Here is a 16,801-nt window from a genome sequence, read left to right on the forward strand (position 1 = left end):
CCCTAAAAGCCTGGTTAAGAAACAGCTTAACGTGGTGGTTTCTGGTTCGAGAAATCCAGCCGCAGATTATGTATTCAATTATTTAGAAAGTCAACTAAATCAAGTCAGTCATCGCTGACACATGAATTGTGAAGACACCTTGAATAACAGAGTGTCATATAAACACTGTTCTAATATTATTCATTTGTAAACACTGTTCTGTTATTAATAATATTCCATGTTTATAGTGCGTTAATAATTACACAAATCTATGTTTAATGTAACCCCCGTAAAGTCTGTAGTAGGTTTGGAATCAGCACGCTGGCTCAAAATAAAAAATAAAACTACAAAACCCAGAAGCCACCGTGTTTTAAATCTCTTGACGCTGATTGGCCAGCTCAGGGTCCAATCTCTTGCAGAGACACGTCTCTCATTCTGAGCATCTTTCCGTCATGGCGACTGTTTGGGCTAGAACCGTCTCTAAGCTGACGGCGCTGTCTGTTGTCTTCCTGCTGCTGCTGTGTCTGCCACCCGGGGGAGGACAGAAGAAGAAGGAGGTAACGCTTCAACTGTTTGAATTCATTCTCTAAGCGAATATTGTGTTTTTGTTCCATGAAAGATGTGGACAGGTTGAGTCTTCCGGTGTGAGCCAAGCTAGTGAGAATGAACAGGAAGTGAATCTGGGCTCAGCTCTGCTTGCCTTGCTTCAGGAACAATTGCTTTGAACGTGAATGAAAGAGACGATACGCAATTGATCTTTTTAAAATACAATCTATTCTTTAATTAGTGAATCTAAGCTCGCTGTTTACAGAAGCCGGGTTCAGGTATTACAAGCCTTACTAGCTTAACTAATGTCGCTAACGTACTGTTGTTGTAAACTATCATATCAAAAGTCTTATGTGTGTGGAAGCAGCACTTACATGTGTTACGTACATACGCCTTCATCCCTCCTTTGCTTTGACACCAGATTCATTACATACAACGGTATTTTCAGCATTATCGCCCTCAAGACTCTTATCTTGGAAGTGATCAGAGCAGGAAGTGCTGTGCTTCACTCCTTGGTGGCTTGACAGAAACATCAGCCGATGCTAGCGAGATGCTCGCAATAACCACTGCAGCTAGCTTGACTGCTATATGCATCAAGGATGCTGCACATCTCCCTAACGCGTTCAATACTGGTGTTATAGGAAAATCCGCTGTGATGCGGTGTTTTCATTGCGGAGCTAGCAGGTTTGTTTAAGCCTCACGGAGAGCGAGGAGGAAGCCGTCGAGCTTTACTTCCTGGATCTGACACGGGGGAGGGGGAATGTAATAACCTCAGCAAGAGAGACACGTGAGGGATCCCTCTCCCAGGACGAACAGTGGTGTAATAGATGCTGTTGTGTGTGATAAGTGTGTTTCTTGCATTATTTCAGCAACATGGATGAGTACTATTTTGTATGGGAGGCCCAGAAAGAGAATGAAATATGTTCCTCAGACTGGAGGTGAATATGCAAGTTGTGATAATCAGACAGGGGTCAGTCTTTGTGATTATTACACTCATATATTGATGTGTCATAAAAAGTTGTAGACACTATATATTTCATACAGGTCCTACTTCATGCATATTTATGTTATTCAGTTCATGAAACTTTTATTATTAATAATGGTCTCTCTGGAGCTGCCTTCAGACATGATCCCCTGCTGAACTTACAGCTAGCGAGTCTGGGGGGGGTTTGATGACGCTGTCTGCTCCACCCGGCTGCTCCACCTCTGGCCTGAATAATGTGTAGGATTTGTTGCTGTTGTGAACGTGACAATGCCGATAACCTCCCGCTGTGTTGTGCATGTGTTAAAGGGTTACTAAACTAAGCCATACTCCATAGCCAATTCTCCAGATTGTTGAGGTCATGTCTGGAAACGGCTTATGATAATACTTTAATGCACAATGGTCGAGGAGTTGTCTCACTAAACAGCTTACATGTATAGTCTCACATCTTACCTGGGAGTCATGGTTTTGCACATTTGCTGTCATCTAACACGACAAAAATGTGTTATTCAAAAGCATCAGCTTTTCACACATTTGTGCTTCCTCATTATTGTTGTAGCACACTATGGGGCTCCACTTCCCATGCCTTGGGACGGCACATTAGCCTGATACCTAATTTTCTACACTTGCTTCTAAGGAGAAACCTTTTAGAAGCACAATAATAATTAACCACATGTTGTTTATTTACGCAATAAAGGGATACAAGGAGAAATTTGGGAGGAAAACGATTTCTGTGATGATAACATCACTCGTGTATGTGCCACAGAGAAGTAACAGCAGTACACCAGCTTGTTTGAAACACCTGAACATGAATAAATATTCCAAAATATAAAGATAATAACCTTAAATTTTTGATATGATATGAATGAAAGTTCAGTTTGTAGATACCAACCCTGAGAGTGACATGACGCAATCCAGTAGAAACAAGACGCCTCTGTAGAATTCGTTGGATCTGAAGAAACGCTCATTTCATTTTTCGGTTTTATAATGGTGTTGCTGAGTGAAGGTTCCTCCCTCACAAACGGTCTTTGACAACAACTCACAGCTAACATGCCAACTTTAATTTAGGCCAGACTTCAAGTTAATATGACGTAACACCCACAGTGTTTATCTTCTTAACCACTTAAAGCAACGCTTGGCACCAGCTAAAAATGAGAAGCAGCAGCTGAATGTTTTTCTACACTGAGTTGCTTATGATCTTCAGCATCAGAGCCCAGAGAGTCTTTGCATCTCTCTAACCTCAGTGACTGAAGTAAGAGTCGCTCAATGCTGTGCCCAATTACTATTATAATTTCGCACACTAGTTTATACTGGCTCTTTCAGCAGGCTGCAGCTTTTGTTAAGAGGCTGTCTGTTCCTCTTTTAGATTCGCCGACGGGTCACAGCAGGACAGTGCTGAAGAGCGATTCATGCGATTTCCCCGTTGGATAATCGAGAGTTATTGTAATTTTTACGTTTTCCAACTTTTTATTGATGGAAGAAAAATGCAGCTTTCTTAGATTGAATTTAAATGTGCTTTTATGTACACGTTTTACATTTCTCACACATCTATGTTTATGTCGCAAATGCAAGTGTATTTGCTTGCAGTGAAAAATCATGAAGTGGTGCCAGTGTCTGGGTTTAGTGTCATAGCTGTGAATATGAGAGTGTGAAACTGCACTGCCATGCCCTATCATCCCATGTCCTTTTTTTTATAACTAGGTTTTTAGTTGATACATTCCTACATTTGTACATCTCTGTAGCCAACTATGCTGTTATCCTACAGTGACAGAGCAAAAGTAGAAGTCAGATGCCTCACCCTCTAACACCATTGACTGTATATGGACAACGCTTCTCAACTTCCTCCCACTATCCAGAAATTTATCCAAAATATCACAGATACGAATGCTGAGATTTTGCACATTTTAGAGCCAGAGTGTGAGGTGACCAGGAGACAGAGCCCTGTTATTATTGCATTATATAACTAATTGAAACCAAAGTTACCCATAAAAGTTGAACATGCAGTGTGATAAGAATTACCTAAACCGACGTTTCCTTAGTAGTGGGGTCCGTTGCCTAACTAACATGGAGAAGGCACGGTTTATCACCTGTACTAGCCACCAGGGGGCGGGTGCGAGACGTTGGCTTCACTTTTGGGGAGCTGTAATGTTGTCCATCTTTATATACAGTCTATGGTTAACACCCAGCCTGCCTCTCAAATATGCAATGCCTCATCAGCCCTTTTTCTTGTCAGCCAATTTTGCATATGAATAAAAATTTGACGTCAACAAATGATGGAATGAATAAATAAAGAAATGCTTGAGTAAATATAGTATAGGACAAATAGGAGAAAAGGAATGCATAAATGATTTCATGTATCAACAAATGAATGAGGCTGAGCTGAAGACAAAGTTAATGAATAGATGGACCGATTAGCCAATGATGGAAAAGCATTTGAGCGATTGAAGGGAAAGCAAGAATAATTAAGATTGCCATATTTGCACCACAGTTTCCTGTGTACACTTCATTTTATTTATCACTTATTTTGATGGCGCTGCATGGTATAAATATAATTAATGTGTCACAATCTCCCTTGTACTTCAAACATTTCTCAAGTAAAAGAGTACTATTCTTTGCCGAATGTATTATTTCTTATTATATAAATTAGGAAGCGTAGAAGTGTAGACACGGGACATTTTCATTTAGATTGAGCATGTAAAATCAAAAGGTAATTTAATTATTTAATTCCTGAATATTTGTACATTTTGTGTCTTGGAAAGTAACACGCAATGATCTGATGATAGTACAAGGAATGGCCAGTATATTAAGATACATCTACATTTTCTTAATGCGAAATACCCCACGAAAGAGAAGGGTTAGGGTTATCACTTACACAGCGACACCTTATTAATTATTTGTTACTTTGTTCTGACATTTGGATAACTACCATATAAACCTTCGATTTAAAAGACCAGTTGGTAAGATTTGTTTTTTTCACTTTTGACCTAACTCACAATGTTGTCTATTTTTCATTCCTAATTATACTTTTGTTTGTGTATTATCATCAGAAAGGACGAGTTGTTGTGTTTTTGATGCTTTAAAGTGAGCTTTTGCATTGCTATGTTTCTACAGTAGCCTAGAATGAATAAACCAAATATTTTTCTTCATTTGGTTTCTTTACCAAAAAGCCACTGTTGGATCTCGTGAAGTGTTAGATAGGAGTTTGCCGCACATACTTACAGAATAACACACACACACAGAGACATACTCTCAATGAGCCACAGAAGAGATATTGAGGAGTTATAATGTGAGAAATGTATTTTCCCAGTTGCCTGCCTGAGGCCATGGCAGAGGAGGTGGAAGAGGCAACGCAAGATCTTATTTAGCTGAAAATGGACAAAAAATGGAAGAAGCACTTTGTATTCATCTCACCAACTTTAGCTCTCTCTCATTGCCCTTCATCCTGCTCTGGCCATTGCTAATCTGTAGGGCTGGGAGACATTGGCTAAAAGTTCTAATTAAGGCGGTCCAGGGCTCCTTTAACAGTTAAATCACTTTTTAAAACAAGTTAACACTCAATTATCTGTTTTTAGTGTCCCATTTTCTCTCATTGGTTTGCCTTTTCGTTAATAATTATATATCTAGTACAGTTATTACAAATATAAGTCAATATATATGTGTGATATGACAGCTGGGTGACAGAGTGAACCATGTTTTTAATTCAGTGACACAATAAATGCAATCGTCTGAAAGAGAATCACTGACACTTGACTTTAAAACATTGGTGCCAGGCTTTTGATTTGGTTTTGATGTAATGTAGCAGTTGTGGTTTGGATTTAAATCTGTTGACTTTTTTTTTATAGTTTTACTGCTCATCCAACAGATAGAAGCCTAACTGTTTAAATATATTTTCCTATTTGTCAAACTTTTATTTATTTATTATATGAGAACGACTTCTATCAAACAACAAGTTTGCCCTAGGTTGTTAATTTGATGTCTTCACAATAAAAAAAACAACCTATGAATAGAAGGGTTACAGTTGTTTTTATATAACTACTTTGGATGTGAAATATAAATTCTCTACAATGTATGTCTTCACATTTCACTGGTATTAACTGAAAAATCCAATGGGACCAAAACTCTGCTGGGAAGTTAAGAAATGTAACAGAGGTATGAGGTAAGGAAGCACCACTATGCAGCAAGTCTATTACATAAAAGAACAGAAAAACACACACCTTTAGCATTAGTTGACTGACAGTTCCGTTAGGGGTGGGCACTGTCGCTCACTGGCTCCACTGGGGAAGAGCATGCTGGCTGCACAATGTTGCTTCATGGGTTTGCAGTGGAATTTCAGATTAGCACTGTACAGTACAAAACCTCCAGCAATAGTGTGCTGCTCGGTGCTGATGGAAAATGGCATTACAGTGTTTCCCCCAGTAAATGTCTCAGTCAAGGTGGCGGTGCTGTTGGCGCGGCGCGTAGCGGCGCCGCGAAAATTTTTGGGGGTATTTTGCTCAAAGATGCCAGTACGCATGAATGAAATAAACAACTGTTTATTTCAATATAAATAAACAACAGTAGGTACAAATGTTGTGGAAAACATGCAGACACTACAAAATAGGGTTTAAGCCGGTTTTTAAGAAAAATCAAGCTGCCTCGGAAGATGACAGTTTTTGATGTCGGATTCCGTTCAAATTAACCGTTTTGTCGTATAGTTAAGGCCAAATTATACTCATGTTGCACGGACGCACGCATGCACGCAAGACACGCAACACGCCCCTTTCGAGCCCTCTGGCGGCTTGCGTGCGTCCGCCAAACTATACGACAAAACGACGCGAGCCTCACGCAGCCCGCAAGGCTTGTGATTGGTCGGCTGACTACATCCCGTCCGCAGTCTAGTTTCCGGTTTCATGCCCCACAATACGCGGAAATCACGGAAGATTTAGAAGAACGAATATGGACCAAATAGAAGAGCACTTGGCAGAAGAGATCCGAAAGTATGACCACTTATATAACCCGTCACTGACTGGCCGATTTGTCCGCCAGAAATAGGCTATGAGGAGCCGGAGTGGCGATGTTAATAAACATTCGACGAAGAAGAAGACGTCTCTTCTTTGTGTGTTTTGTTTTCGAAAAAAAAAAGTTACTCCGCCTAGTGTTCTGGCGGTGAATTGCGTTGCAACACGCGCAACACGTTTAGGAAGCATAAACCAAAACGGATCCGTCGATGCAGCTGCGTGGCCTTCCGCGGTTGCAGTCGCAGGACTATAATTAGGCCTTTAGAAAAATTGGCGGACGCACGCAAGCCGCCAGAGGGCTCGAAAGGGGCGTGTTGCGTGTCTTGCGTGCATGGGTGCGTCCGTGCAACACGAGTATAATTTGGCCTTTACCCCCGCGGATTTTTAAGTCAACATTGCAGCTGCCGTGTCCGTGCCCGCAGATATTTCAGACTGGAGGAATTTTAACAAATTGGATTATAATTTAAAAAGGAACAGAATGAATAGCAAGAGAAAGGCCTGCGCCAGCCTTGGACGGTGTACAGCAGCGACAGGGACAAACAATGTTCGAGCATTTCAAACGGACAGGTAGCCTACATGAACGGAAGGATGCTAGCTAGCTGTGCTGTCAGTCAGACTGTCACTGGATTACTATCGTATTGCTTATTTCTACAGCCAGGGAGTCAGATTGGTGAGTCAGAAACTTTTTGGGGGTTTATTTAATTATAAAGTTGGATGAATTGATACCGAGTGCAATCCATTCTGCATTTTATATTCAATTGAGCAGTTGTGTTTTCATTGTTACTGACGGACAAACCTAAGCTCTGCAATGTGGATAAATGGTTAAATTCTGATGCTGGACAGGTCCATGGGGCATATGCTACTGGTACTATATCTATTAAGAAAGTTTATGGAGTGGAGTTGCCATCAGTTATGCTGTAGTCCTACATAATGATGAATGCTGTCTTTTATTTTTAAGTTGAATAGAAGTAGTACCGGTAGTTTGAATCGGCGAAGGTTTGACTTGTTGCCTTACGTTTATTCTGCCCTCGGTGTGAGGGACGGGTCCGTTAAGTCGATGGATGCGATGTTTAATCATTTAGACCAAACTACAGTAGGCTACGGGCAAACCTGAAGTCACCGTCGTGACATTTCATATACGTCCCGTCTGTGTGTGTGTGTGAGTGAGTGAGTGAGTGAGTGAGTGAGAGAGAAAGAAAGAAAGAAAGGGAGGAACTTATTTGAAATCGGCCGTGCGTGCCTGTTTGTTGTTTATTGTTTTTGATTTAACAATATATAGGTTTAGAGAAATCTGGCTTTCAGAACTCAGTGCCTACCCACTCACTGACCTCACCGCACGTCACTGGCGGTAGATTGACAGGTGACTATGATAGACTATGCAACAATATATTCAACCACCAGATGTCGCCGTCTCAATTACACTCAAAAAACTTTATTGGCACGACTAATGTTGTAAACAGTATTACCTGAGTATTATCAATGCCATTTTTTTTTTTTTTTTCAACTTTTTTTTTTTTTTTTTTTTTTTTTTCAATACATTGGTAGTCAAGGCGGGGCCCTAGTCTTGTTAAGGCGGCCGCCTTAACAAGATAATGCTGGGGGAAACCCTGCATTACTGTCAGAGCCAGGCCCCTGAGCAATGATACTGACAGTTTTGGCCTGTGTTATTTATGCCCTAGAAAGTTTAATGTGTAAGTAAACAGAGGAAATGTTTGCTTTTTTTCCCCACTTTTCATTGTTTTCGGAGTTATTCAGAAGTTATGTACTGGTGATAAGTATGAAAATTGAGTGTCAGAGGGTGCAAGGAGAAGTTTAGGATGAAGTTAAGTATCGAGACAGACAGATGTCAATAGAGGAAGAAAAAAAGAAATGAGAAGAAATGAAAAAAATAGGATAGGGCACCAGTGCTGGACCCCTGCCTTTTAAAATCCTGCAATGTGGCCTTCGGGGAATGGAAAAAATAGTCATGGAGCGAGAAATAATATTTATATCCCTTCAATACTCCATCGTTCATCACCCCAGCTCTGCTAGATATTGTATCTAGGTTGTGTTATGTTTCTGTCTTAAGGCTGACCACAGCACAATGAAAGGACCATTGTAAGCACTTCCTATACCTCGGCACATTGAGTCGGGGGAGGTAAAGAGAGAAAAAAGTCCAGGGCAGTGAGTCTGAGGCAAGAAGAATTATTTAACCAGAGAGTTATATATCTACAGAGAGATAGAGACTGCAAAGTCGTAGGCTTGCTACCACACCCTGGGACCAGTCTAATAAGTGGATCCGAATAATAAGAGCCTGCTCCCCTGCACAAAGAGGCCCAATAAACTACTGGGTAGGCCCTTCAGGGCATTACCCAGGACACTTGCTGACTTTAGACTAGGGCTTATGAAGCTAAATGCTATGCAAGCACTATTGACTCTTAGTTTTCCCTCTGTCCTCATATCTGAGCTACTTGCAATGAGTTTTACAGAGCATATAGTTTGCAAGCATCATTTTGTTCAAGCATCTGTGTTCTTATAGGGAAAACGCTCAGTATTCTGCATATGAAACGGTTTCTGGGAGTTTACAGCTCATGCGGCCACATTCTTTTACCAGTGTAATTACAAATCAATCCTGGGCCACATATGAAGGACCCCCTACTCAGCTGAAGTACTTCAGCCTGCTGCAGTCTCATGAACCAAAAATATTTTTACACTTTATTTATTGATTAATTTGTGGCCACCTCCACATCATTAACACTGACTCCCACATATTGATTTTCTTTTTTCTTTTCTCCAAACGGATAAAACTCTTATTTCTTTTTAAAGCTGTGTACAAATCAAATCATTGATTTGATTTTCAGCCACTCCCAACTTCAACTCCACTCTCCTCTTCCAAACAACACATTGAAATGATTTACTGTTGACCAGTTGAGTTTAGCCATGCAGCTCTGACCTCTCTATTGTACGCATCGGTCTCACGGTTGTACTGTTTTTCAACATGAGAACAATTACTTACTGTACTAACTAACTCTTGATACAGGCTATGGTTATCCCTCGACTGTGATGTCCTTGTAATGGAATTTCCTTTAAGTAAACCCTTATAGATGGCCCAGAATGCATTGATGCATCTGGTCTTCAATCAGCCGAAAAGGGCCAATGTCACTCCATTGCTCTTTGACCACCACTGGCTACCCATTAACTCTTTCTTCCAAAGCCACATCTGTGTTTGCTTCCATCTAGTTGAACTCAAGTCAAATTATATGGGCTGACGCTACTTCACAGAGAGTTGTCTGGCATTGTTGTTCCTGCACATGAGGCAATCACGGCCCAGACTCTTCTCATTTCTGGTTCCTCGGTGGTTATACAAGTCACCAAGTGAGCAGAGCGGAGCCTCTATATCTTTAATAACCTCTTGAATAGTCATCTCTTTCACGAGAACCTCCTCTCACCTTACTAATAAACTACTGTGCACTTTATACCTGATCTCCTACACTCTGGTTTAAAAAAAAAAAAAAAAAAAAAAAAAAATATATATATATATATCAAACTATTTTCTTCAAGGTCTTCTTTTTAACTGAAGCTATTTTGGTCCTGCAGTTGGTAGCCACTTTGGGATAAAACCAACTGCCTATCAAGAAAATGTAACATCTAAAGATTTGTGCTTTTTGTCTGTGAAAGGAAAGTGGATTATAGTTTCAATATTATCTCATGCCATTTTGGTACTGATCAACGAAGGTGTTTCCTATGTGGGCACCTGTATATTTAAAAAAAAATGTGATTGCTACATCTTTCCAATGCCAGAAAAAGCGGGCTTTGATATAAACTTGATTTACCCTTCTTTTCCTTGTTTTCTTCCATTCCATCCACTTTGTTAGTCTTTCCAAATTCCTGCCTTTATTCTTGCTTTTCTCAAATGGTCCTTTTCCTCTGGTTTCCCTTTTTTTATGCCTGCACTCCAAGACTCAGTCTCGGTTGATTCTGTCCCGTTTTTCTTTTAGGAAAATAAATGTGACTGTTTCAAGGGTTCAAGAGAGATGAATATTGTGTCCAACCCCTTTTCCCTCATGTGCTGCCAGTAATGCCCAAACTGGAGCTAAAAAGCTGCCATAATGGTGCCATATTTTGCTCAGTGAAATGTTTCAATGTTCTCCCAGTGAATTCAGGGGTGATTTGTTTGGATCTCGCTCATTAGCCGTAGTCATCTGAATTATTGATGCAGTAGTGTCAGGCCTGCTTTCCCAGTGACTGATGGCCTGTGTTCCAAAGTCATTTTCCTCCCCTGTTATTCCTCCCTCTCCCCCTCCCTTTTCCCTTCCCTTCCCAACACTTCTATAAGTAATTTTGTGAGAAGCTAAAGGATTTATATCTGCCACCCTCAACCTCCTTATCTAAGACTTTCCTCCCCATGTCACCTATTCTGTATTTTTTTACCCTCAACCACCTTTCTTTGAACTTTGGCATATCTATGATTTTGTGGTGTCATGCAATTATTTATCTTTTCCTTTTTCCCCACTGACTATTCTGTCATGTTGTCCACTTTTTTTATATTCCTTTCTCCTCCATATGTTACAAGTTGAAAATATACACTTTTTTAAGTGGAAAAGAAAATGGTAAAATCCTCGTCCAGTATGTTAAGTCGGTGATGTGGTTTTAAAAAAAACATTCAGCATAATAACACAATATCAATACTCATACCCTTATCCCTCTCTCATAAATCTTATTGCCATATTCCTGACATTTCTGAAGCTACTTTCTTGGCCAGCCAAGTTAAATCCGAGTGGAGTGCAGTGTGTGTCCTTGTTGTTTTGACAAATTTATTTCTCAATGCCGTATAAACATTCTCCCTTTGAAATTACTTTGTCTCTTTTGCTTTTGCTAGATAAACCCTTGAGTCAGGTCATTTACTCAACCAGGATTTCAGCCACTTACTCTGTATATTAGTTTCTTAGTGATTGTAGTTAACAACTCTCATTAAGTAATGAAACTGAACATTCATTGGTTTTTGCCATTTGATCACCTTGTAACCTGCCATCATAAACTTGATACTGACTCACTTATACCCCTTTTCCACCATGGCAGTTCCAGGGCCAGTTTGAAGCCAGTGCCTAATCTGGAGTTTGATGTGCTTCGACGACCAGGATCCCTGGTTCCCATTTGACATGTAAAAAGCATTGACCTCATCATTAAGTATATATATTTGGCTACGAGAAGTCTTCTGAAGACTTACCTGGACATTCAAGTCACCATATTTAGTATGTATAGTGTTTGGTTTTTAATGCACACTACTTTTAAACCACACATGACCAGTGCTACAGCTTTCTCATGGTGTGAGCATAGCAGTATTCTTTCTGTCAGCCACTGACCTGCTGATAGACCTTTCTTTGACTGCTGAACTCAAGCACACTCAAATCCCATTGTGTCTGGCTGTGGCATTCGGGAAAACTAATGCGATGATAGACTGGGGGACCTTTTTCGTTACTCTATAACTGTAATGGCTAACACACCTCTTGTCTGATCATTCATCCCTCCCTGTCTTCACCACGCCTTATGTCCAGATGGAAATGTTGTTATAACAGTACTCGCCTTGGCCCCATCTCTCTGTGTCTTTCTTTTCCCTGTCACTTCTCTACTCATCCCAGTTTTTTCTTTTTTTACCCCCGCATCTTTCCCCCTTCGTCCTCCATGGCTCTGCTCTGCTCCTCCTTTGCTCCCATATGCTTGCCCCCCCTCCAACCAACCCTCACAGTGACAGGCCTGTATAGCTGATATGAGGCGACACGTTATCCCACTGTGTGTATGTGTGTGTGTATGAGAATGTCTGTCTGGCTTGTGGATGATAAGACGTCACACTGTTATCCTCCCAGACAGACCTGTGTCACCATGATGGTTCACAGACCACACACACTCACACATAATACATATGCACTTACATAGACACCGTCTTGACTGAAATGGTGTGTGTGTGTGTGTGTGCGTGTGTGTGTACATGATGCCTGTCAAAGATATCTGATGATTCTCTCTTATTAAACTCTTAGTCGTTCTGCTTCACTGGCAGAGAGCCTGTTAACACTCTTAACACTCACAGGGCTAAATACACTGTGTGTGTTTGTGTTCTTTTGTGTGTTGTATGGTAGACATGCTGTCATCAGACTGATTTAAAAAAGACAAAGACTCAGAGCTAAATATAGGAGAAGTTGGAGCATCAGATTTTCCTCTTCTCAGAGGTTTGACTGGTCTCATTTGACCTGAGGACAGAGCTCTTTGTGCCAGTGAGAGTCCTTGTTGAGTTAGTGTGGGCAATCTTCCTGAAAAATCAAAAATTTGAACTGTAATCATGCTTCTCAATTTTGAAATTTGCAGTTGAATATCCAGACTCAAACTAAACAAATCACTTCATTCCCCTCTTTCTATTCTTTGAGTTGAATTATGTTTTTGACTTAGTTTGAGTGAATTTGGGACATTCTTGATAAATATTCTTCTGTTAATGGAGGCATGTTCTTAGCTGCAAAAAAGTTAGAGCAGGAAAATAGATATAGCAGGTAACATTTGTATGCTTGAAGTCTGGTCGGAAAACATTTTTTGCAGAGTTGACAAATGCCTAGCTGAAATATAGTAAAAGCTCCCCCTAACTGTTATTGTCACTGAAATAAACAAGGAGAGCAAGCTGAGCCTTTTTGAAATGTATGGCCGACAGATCATGTCTTTAATGAGGAGCTTAATTTGTCATGATTGTTGCACCCCTTGTTTCAACTGAGGTACTGGTGGTCACTCGCCCGTCCAGCTGTTCAGATTATTGACCAGCCAATTAGTCTCAACAGCCAAGCTCAGAGCACAACATGATTAGTGCAACTAGCTCAGCTTATCCCCCATGAGACTGACACTGCTTTGCAGTTGGTGTAAGATGGCTGTGGCATGCTGGGCTAGAAGAAGTTACTGTCAGTCCACATTCAGCGCAGTTGGACAGGGGGTTAATGCATTGCATTTTTTCCCTTGGCAATAAAGCAAGCGAGGCTCTGGACAGAAGCTTCTCTCTAGTGGACTGAAGGAGATCTTCAGTTAGTGCGTCAGTCTAGTCAGATCTAACTGCTTCGTCAGAAAAAGGTTAGAGTTAAATGTCAGTGCAAGGGTCTAGTGTAGAGCTGCAGGATATTAGGACAATATGCGATATGAGATAACGTTGTTGAATAAGGATACAGTTTAAAAGTCTTTCTGTTTCGGTTTCACTGCTCACATAGACCCCATACAGTAAGTGGTCTATGCATGAAGACGCATGAAAGATGAAAAATACAAATTGTACACCACTCATTGTATTTGGCGGCCTGTCAACTATATTATTAAAAATTATTATCTATGCATACTGCATTTTGATTTCACTGAGCCTTTGCAACTAACAGTTTGCAGGGAAAGAAAATAAGTAATACCAGATATGCAGGTAAATTATATGTGTGAAAAAGCTTAGTTAGTAAAGAGTTAGTAGTTCAGACAATATATAAACTGTGGACAAATAAACAACAGAGTTGATAAATCTCAGACTTGCCATGAACTCCAGTTTTATCATATAGTTTCATATTTTTTTGAGCAGCTGTCCTAATTCTTCCCCTTTAATACTAATGTAGCATAATTTGTAAAACAAATAAGTTAACTTCTTATAGCTGTTGGCAGTGTATTTACCTGAAGAAATTTCTATTTTAAGGTAACCCATGTGGTTGGTTATTGTTTCCTCGCCCAAAAAAAAGTCAGCAACACTCGAGATTTTTCCAGAGACTCCTCTCAGCAAAAGCTGCTCTAAGAAGCTGCTCTGCCATGTGTGATAAGGCTAGAGAGACCGAAAGCTCACCTAAGCAGAAGCACATAACAAATGTGATTGGCTTATAAGGCTAATTATTAGCACATTTAGCTCAGTTATTAGGCACTAATACTAGTGTTCGCTTCTAAAAGATAATGAGTTAGCATACTAGGCCATTACATTTGTATTGCTTGGCCCTGACTTGACCATTCAAAATGATCATATTAGGCAGATTGGCACAGCCTGCATTCTGGGCAGGTGCATTAAGTGAAGAGACGGGGAGAGAAAGGCGTAAGGTTACACAGTGGTGAAACACAGTACAACGGGGAAGTCAAAAGAGAATTGCGGCTGACCTGGTAGTTAGAGTGAATCACAACTTTATGACCTTGACTGAATCTAAACCCCTCACTTCAATGTGTTCTGTGTCTTTGACAGTTTGTATATAGCTCAGCAGTTGCAACCTTTTTTGTCTCTCTGTCTTCTTGAACGTCCTTACCTAATACCAATTGTTGTTGGGACAGTGCTGCAGGCGATATAATCAAATTCAGGTCAGTCATTCCTTTGTACCTGGAAACGAGGGTGTGACAGTCGTTTTTTGTGTTTGACTTCACTGAGCTCCCCAGCGGTTAGGTAAGGTTAATTCATTATTTGTAACAAAATTGATTTTATAACGTAACGTCCTACATTTACAAAATGTTCATAAGTTTTGATACTGGTGACATAATCTAACATGACGGATCAGAGTCTGTGAATTGGACATTGGACATCCTGAATTCCCCTTTTTAATTTAAAAGCTTTGTGAAAAATCTTGTTTTAGTTTTGTTTTCTATCTCTTGAAGCATCTGCTGTCAAAAAAAGCACAGAAAAAAGTGTGCTTATCTTAGGCCTACTTGTACTAAGGCATTAGCTTGTAAGCTATGATTCCTCCAAAAGAAAATCTCAAAAAATGTTGTTACCAATTCAACAATTTATTGTATTGTACATAATAAAATGCTAATTGTGAAGCACTGACCTAGAGTTGAATACATAAGTATTAAAGGAGACATGTGCTTTGTGAGTTTTTCTCTGTCCTCTAATATGTCTGCAGTAAAGCTGAAGCTCCTGACACGGCTTTTTAGTAGTCTGGCCAATACTGACAAGCACCATTGTGATGCCACATGGCATCATGATGCCTTGCATTTGCATAAGCATGCCTAGCAGCTAGTGTAGCAGGCCCACCTAACAAAGTCAGGAAAAGCAAGAGCAGATGCTGTTATTTCCTACTTGCCCTGGAAGTAGTTGACCAATCACAATATAGTTGATCACCTGGCCAATCAGAGCAGAGATCAGAGCTTTTCCCGAAGTGGGGCTTAAAGAGACAGGAGCTAAAATCAAGTGTTTTTAACAGGTGCTGCAGTTTGACAGTATGATGTGCATGATGCGTTCTCTGAACATTAGAGCATGTAAACAATTTGGAGTAATCACCCAAATTTAAATTATGAACCTGAATATGAGCAGAACATGTCTCCTTTGACAAAACCCAAGTTAAGCTAAAACCAAAAACTGACTTTGCATTTTGATTGATGGAGAGCAGTGGCTGCTTGGTCATTACTTAAGGGAACAAGAGATTAGTGTTCTTATAGGCTCAGCCCTCAGTCAAAATATTACAGTGTTGAGTTAGTGGTCGCCCTTCAAAAATCATATTTCATTATATGTCACAGGCAACGTTTGTCACTTCTCTTTCCAGAAGTTTCAGCTCTCAAGTGTCAAGTCTCTTTATCGAGTGGCATGTCATTAATAAAAAAAGTGGGCAGTACAGCATATTTCTGTCAAAACTTCTGCTTGTTCTATTTGTATATTGAAGAGACAATATATTTTTTTATATAATTGATTAATAAATAAAGACTAATTTAAAAAAGGGAAAAGTGACTGATTTACCGTCTGTTTCTTCTTGCATCCGTCTATTTGTTTTTTATACTGTAGTGTTGAACTGGGCTCAGTGCGAATTTTGAATTTGGCTATAACTTTCCTTCTCATCTCTTATCTAAAAATGTACTCATAGTTTTTGAGATCCTTTGATTGAAATCTTTTGGGAACTTCTCATTCTAATTTTATGTAAGATGTGTTTTCGAAGGATTCAAAGCAAGCTTTGCCTCATTTTCGGCTTTCTCGTCGGTGCTCAATTAATCCTTAAAACCAGCCACAGCCTCCCCATGTTGCTGAAATTGCTAAGCGAGTTGGATGCAACATTTTAATCTTTCTGCCTGAATCATTTCATCAGAAACACATAAATGTTTGAAGCCAAGCTCGTAATGCAGGCAGACAAACAGCACTATGCGCACAAGTACACAAGCACACAGCCCCAGTGTGAGTACGACCCCAAACATGTAGAATCTGGAATCTGTGTTATTAATTGTTTCCTTTCAGCCCACCTCACAGTGAGAGGGATGCTGAATTAGGGATAAAAGGTAGTGTAAGACTTAATGGTATCATGCCCCCTACATTGTGAAGAATCAGCTACTTGAATATGTGAATGAAATAACTTTGCTGCAA

General features: G+C 40.1%; 1 protein-coding gene across 1 annotated transcript in view; it reads left to right on the plus strand.

Moving 5' to 3' along the window:
* Nucleotides 1-400: 400 nt before the first annotated feature.
* The window catches only part of tusc3 (tumor suppressor candidate 3), a 58,690-nt gene continuing 42,289 nt past the window's right edge, over nt 401-16,801 (plus strand). Inside the window, exon 1 of the mRNA XM_062388141.1 lies at nt 401-536. Within this exon, the coding sequence (XP_062244125.1) occupies nt 432-536 (105 nt within the window). The 5' untranslated portion in view covers nt 401-431. The remainder of the gene's footprint in view (nt 537-16,801) is intronic.

This window comes from Platichthys flesus, chromosome 5, assembly GCF_949316205.1.
Source record: "Platichthys flesus chromosome 5, fPlaFle2.1, whole genome shotgun sequence".
NCBI lineage: Eukaryota > Metazoa > Chordata > Actinopteri > Pleuronectiformes > Pleuronectidae > Platichthys > Platichthys flesus.